Raw genomic sequence first — 6,000 nt, forward strand, 5'->3', positions numbered from 1 at the left:
GGAAATATCCATACACACTCACTCACACTACGGACAATTTAGACTTCCCAATTCACCTCTACCACATGCCTTTGGATTATGAGGGAAACCAGAGCACCAGGAGGAAACCCATGCAAATGCAGGGAGAACATGCAAACCCCACACAGAAATGCCAACTGACCCAGCCAAGGCTTGCTGTGAGGCGACAGCACTACCTACTGCGCCACTGCGTTGCCCAGCCTATTTAGTTTCTGCATATTTCTACACCTCTATATCTGATGTTGTCTGAAGTTATTTATAGTTTTAAACAGCTAAAGCTAAATAATAAAACTAAAATTATTCATTTTCCTTCAGCGTAGTCCCTTATTTATCTGGGGTCACCACAGTGGAATGAACCGCCAACTATTCAAATATATGTTTTACCCAGCGGATGCCCTTCCAGCCGCAAGCCAGTACTGGGAAACACCCATACACACTCATTCACACACACACTCATACACTACGGCCAATTTACTCCATCCAATTCACCTATAGCGCATGTGTTTGGACTGTGGGGGAAACCAGAGCATCCGGAGGAAACCCAGACCAACACGGGGAGAACATGCAAACTCCACACAGAAATGCCAACTGACCCAGCCAGGACTCAAACCAGCAACTTTCTTGCTGTGAGGTGACAGTGCTAACCACTGAGCCACCTTTCTGCCACTAAAATTAATTATAATAATAATTATTATTTCTTAATTATTCAATAATTATTTACTTTATTATTCATTTTGATTATTTGTTTAATTTTTTATTTTAATGATTTATTTTATTTTAATGAAACAACATGATAAAAATAAAGTAAAATAATAGTTAAAACAGAATAAAATAACAGTTTTCCTCCTGAAAGCGATTTTAACTAGCTAGCATGTGTGATTAAAAGAAAGATACATCCATGAACAAAATATTTTGTTTATAACTACACTACCTGACAAAAGTCTTGTCGTCTACCCAAGTTTTAGGAACAACAAATAATAACATGACTTCTAGTTGATCATTTGATATCAGAAGTGGCTGATATGAAAGGCAAAGGCCTCTAGATTACACTTATTTGACCAAAATAAAATATGATCATGCCTTGATTATGAATGATTTCATTAGGACAGTAAGGTCTGACTCTGCTTAGACAAAAGTCTCATCACTGAACCTTCAATAATGTCCAGTATAGAATATGTGGTCATGCTGCAGTGGAAACAGAATGAATATTGTGTCTGACTCCATCATGAGCTTGGAGGACTGCATCCATACATCTCTGCAATGACTCAAATCACTGATTAATAAAGTCATCTGGAATGGCAAAGAAAGCCTTCTTGCAGGACTCCCAGAGTTCATCAAGAGTCTTTGTGTTCATCTTCAACGCCTCCTCCTTCATCTTACCCCAGACGTGCTCAATAATGTTCATGTCTGATGACTGGGCTGGCCAATCCTGGAGCACCTTGACCTTCTTTGCTTTTAGAAGCTTTGATGTGGAGGCTGAAGTATGAGAAGGAGCGCTATCCTGCTGGAGAATTCGCCCTCTCCTGTGGTTTGTAATGTAATGGGCAGCACAAATGTCTTGAAACCTCAGGCTGTTGATGTTGCAGATTTCTCGCACCCCCCCTATTCTGAATGTAACCCCAAACCATGATTCTTCTGTAGTATTTGTGATGATTGGGATGCAGTTCAGCAGATGATTCATGGGAAAAATCTACCTTCTGACACTTTTCCAAATGATCAACTAGAAGTCAAGTTATTATTTGTTGCTCTTACAACTGGGATCCATGACAAGACTAATATCAGGTAGTGTTTATGTTTCCAAAAATGCTTTTTAACCTGTATAGAAATGATTGAATGATGCTTTTATGATTTTATTATGGTGTCATTTACTTAAGAAATTAAAGTAAATTAACAAACTCTCTTCTCAAATTGTCATTTTGTCTTTTATCAAACCATTATAAACATCAAGTTTTCCCCACGTCTAATAAATACAATGAATAAATAAAGAAAGAAAATATTTAAATATATTTAAAAAAACATTCAGTTTTATTTTTTCATTGATTCATTTAGTTATTTAATGTTATTTTCAATTAAATAAGCGACATAATAACCTGCTCAAACACAATATAAGTTTAAAATTACAAGAGAAAAAGCCAAATAAGCTTGGGCTTCTGAAAGTGTTTATAATACACATATTTTAAAAGAAGTACATGTGATTAAATAGAAAGAAATTGAAAGAAATACTGATAATATCACGCGTTTATTTTCTTATAAAATAAACAATCGCACACGTCATCACGTGATCAAAAGCGCTCCTCTAATCAGCAAGCGGGAGGAGGCGGGACTTCCGCGTTTGTGGGCGGATCCGGGTGGGTGTTGATTTATCAGGAATAAAGCGAACATCAACATTAAAAACATTCGTCAAATTATAACATATTAATCATTTAAACGATCGTATCGTTCGCGTTTAACCTGCAGCCATGCCTGGAATCGATAAACTACCGATAGAGGAAACTCTGGAGGACAGTCCGCAGGTAAACATCCACATTTAGCCTGCAAGCTAACAGAAATAAATATATAAACAAAGATTCATAATAATCCACACCCGCTTCTCATAGCGTGAATTAAAGCAGTTTTTGATTCTGTTTGTTCATCTCGAAGGTTTAATTCGACTCATTTATGTCTGAGTTGGAGCTTTTTAGCTTTGTTGGGTGGTGCTGGATTAAACATGGCATAATCTTTGTTATTATTAAACACAGATGAATCAGAAATCATATCTCTAATACATAAGAGGAGTGAGAGCTTTAGTTATATTAAATAATAAGACATATTATACAATAAGATATGTTATATAATAAATATTAGATGATAAACTCAACCATCTATATACAGTTTAATATTAGCCCTCCTGTGAAATGATTATATTATATTCTAAGTGCTGTTTAATATTGATTATTTGTATTTATTATTATTTTTATGTACTTTTTATTATTATGTTATGATTCATTTTATCCTCTTGTTCATGTAAATCACTTTGAAAACCCATTGTGTAGGGCTGTGCGTTTTGGTTAGGGAAAATATCTAATTGCAATTTTATTGACTGATATTGTGATTGTCATTTGATTTGCAATTTAATTTCGTAGTCAAGCTTTAGCTCAATAATCTGTATCGTAGCTTCTTACTGCTAAAGTGCAGTGAGTGTTAGTTAAAAAGAAACTGAACAGATATTAACTTAAACATTTATTCAAATTTGTTTTTAAATATTTAGAAATTAAACTCATTTTTCTCTAGAGGAAACCGTGAACACGGATAAAATGACCTTACCTTTCTGTTAACAAGTTGAACTCAGATTAGGGACATAGTGTTACTTATTATAAAAAACAAAAAAATAAATAATTATGAAACACAGAACACCCAGCAAACTAATATGGCTGATAAGAGGCAGATTGATAAGTTCTGATTAGGCAGAACAAAAGTGTGCTCCTTCAGTTGGCTAGTAAAACTATCACACACAGACGGCAGTCATGCATTTGCTCTGGGTGGGGGAAATTAAATAATACATGTATATTCAATATTGCGCCTTTTGCGATTAGCTAATCGCAACGTTTCAAATCGCGATTCGATTTCAATTAATTGCAGAGCCCTACTGTTGTGTATGCAATATATAAATAAACTTGCCTTGCCCAATATTTCCTAACATTATATATATATAAATATATATATATATATATATATATATATATATATATATATATATATATATATATATATATATATATATATATATATATATATATATATATCTTTATCTATGTATATATATATATATATATATGTATATATATATATATATATATAATTATTATTATTATATTATATTCTAAGTGCTGTTTAATATTGATTATTTGTATTTTTTTATTATTTTTATGTACTTTTTATTATTATGTTATGATTCTTTTTATCCTGTTGTTCATGTAAATCACTTTGAAAACCCATTGTGTAGAGCTGTGCTTTTTAGTTTGGGAAAATATCTAATTGCAATTTTATTGACGATATTGCGATTGTCATTTGATTTGCGATTTAATTTCCTAGTCAAGCCTTAGCTCAATAATCTGTATCGTAGCTTCTTACTGCTAAAATGCAGTGAGTGTAAAACTATCACACACAGACGGCAGTCATGCATTTGCTCTGGGTGGGGGAAATTAAATAAAACATGTATATTCAATATTGCGCCTCTTGCGATTAGCTAATTGCAACATTTCAAATTGCGATTCGTTTTCGATTAATTGCAGAGCCCTACTGTTGTGTATGCAATGTATAAATAAACTTGCCTTGCCCAATATTTCCTAACATTATATATATTGTTGAAGTCACAATTATCAGCCCTCCTGTGAAATTCAACATATTATTTTAAACAAAATAATTTTAAGAACTAATTTCTAATAACTTATTTATTTTGTCTTTGTCGTGATGAAAGTAAATAATATTTTACTAGCTATTTTGCAAGAGACTAGTATTCAGCTTAAAGTGACATTTAAAGGCTTAATCAAAAATAAAATCAAAATAATAATTTCTTCATAACTTCTTAATAATATTGACCTTAAAAAATTGTTTTTCCAGCCAAACTGAAAGAATTAAGACTTTCTCCATAAGAAAAAAAAATATTATAGGAAATACTGTGAAAAATTCCTTGCTCTGTTAATCATCATTTGGAAAACATTCATATTAAAATGCACAAATTGTTTTGATTTTAACTGCATGTTTATGAGTGTGTAATAATCATAAGTGTGTTTTGTTGGTGTGTTTTGTAGACTCGATCTCTGCTGGGTGTGTTTGAAGAAGATGCAGCAGCAATATCCAGTTATTTTAGTCAGCTTTTCAAAGCCATGCAGAGGATCTACGACGCCCAGGTGAGAAATCAGACTTAATTCCAGATTAAATCAACATTTATCTGAAAAACTCCCTGAATTTCTATAGTCTGGGATAACATTTAAAAAATGCCTGATAAATTTAGACTGTACATTTTGTCCTACTTCACATTGAAATATAAGATTGAAATTATAACTCATGTTTTGGATTAAAAAATGTTAACTAGTTGTTAGGATTCCCCGTGTTGGTGTGGGTTTCCTTCGGGTGCTTATTGTCCATCTATTTTAATTGCTTGTATATTATTACGTATTATATACTATTATTATTATTATTATCATTAATATGAAACAAAAAAAAGTTAAGTGATATTTTAGATCAAGAAAATTAAACCATGTTTTTAAAATATTGCATTATTATTATTGTTATTATTTAAGGTATAAGTAAATGATATAATATGTTATTTATGTATATAAATGTAATATAATATTATTATGTACTATTTATGTCATTAATAAAAAATAATTATGGTCATTATTAGGAAAAAATATTTTAGATTAAGAAAATTAAATCATGTTTTTTAAATAATGTATGGTAATAATAATGATAATAGTAATAATAATAATAATAATAATAATAATAATAATAATTATTATTATTATTATTTAAGGTATAACAATTAATGCAGTTATATTATTTTGCAATTAATAAATTATTATAAATTTTATTATTAAACAAAAAATTGTAAACAAAAAATAACATATTTTAGATTAAGAAATTTAAGCCATTTATTTATTGAGGTCTAACAATTACAGCAGTTATACATTATTATATACAATTTATGCCATAAAATATTAATTATTATCATTATTATGAAACAAAAGAAGATTAAGATAATTAAACCCTGTTTTTAAAATATTGTAGTATTATTATTGTTAGTATTATTGTTGTTATTGCTATTGTTATTATTATTATTATTATTATTATAATTATTATTATTATTTTTATTATTTAGGGTATTATATATTAGTTTATATTATTTATTTGTTTAGTAAATTGAAACAATTAGTTGAAACAAACTAAACTGTAAAGCATATTTTAGATTAAGAAAATTATAATGTTTTTTAAGTAATTCAT

The 6,000-nt window shown here is 30.1% G+C and overlaps 1 protein-coding gene across 1 annotated transcript in view; it reads left to right on the plus strand.

The window, feature by feature from the left end:
• Positions 1-2,360: 2,360 nt before the first annotated feature.
• The window catches only part of appl1 (adaptor protein, phosphotyrosine interaction, PH domain and leucine zipper containing 1), a 31,188-nt gene continuing 27,548 nt past the window's right edge, over positions 2,361-6,000 (plus strand). The window contains 2 exon segments of the mRNA XM_056468337.1: positions 2,361-2,531; positions 4,809-4,907. Of these exon segments, the coding sequence (XP_056324312.1) occupies positions 2,478-2,531; positions 4,809-4,907 (153 nt within the window). The 5' untranslated portion in view covers positions 2,361-2,477.

The sequence above is a fragment of the Danio aesculapii genome, chromosome 11 (assembly GCF_903798145.1).
Source record: "Danio aesculapii chromosome 11, fDanAes4.1, whole genome shotgun sequence".
Taxonomy (NCBI): domain Eukaryota; kingdom Metazoa; phylum Chordata; class Actinopteri; order Cypriniformes; family Danionidae; genus Danio; species Danio aesculapii.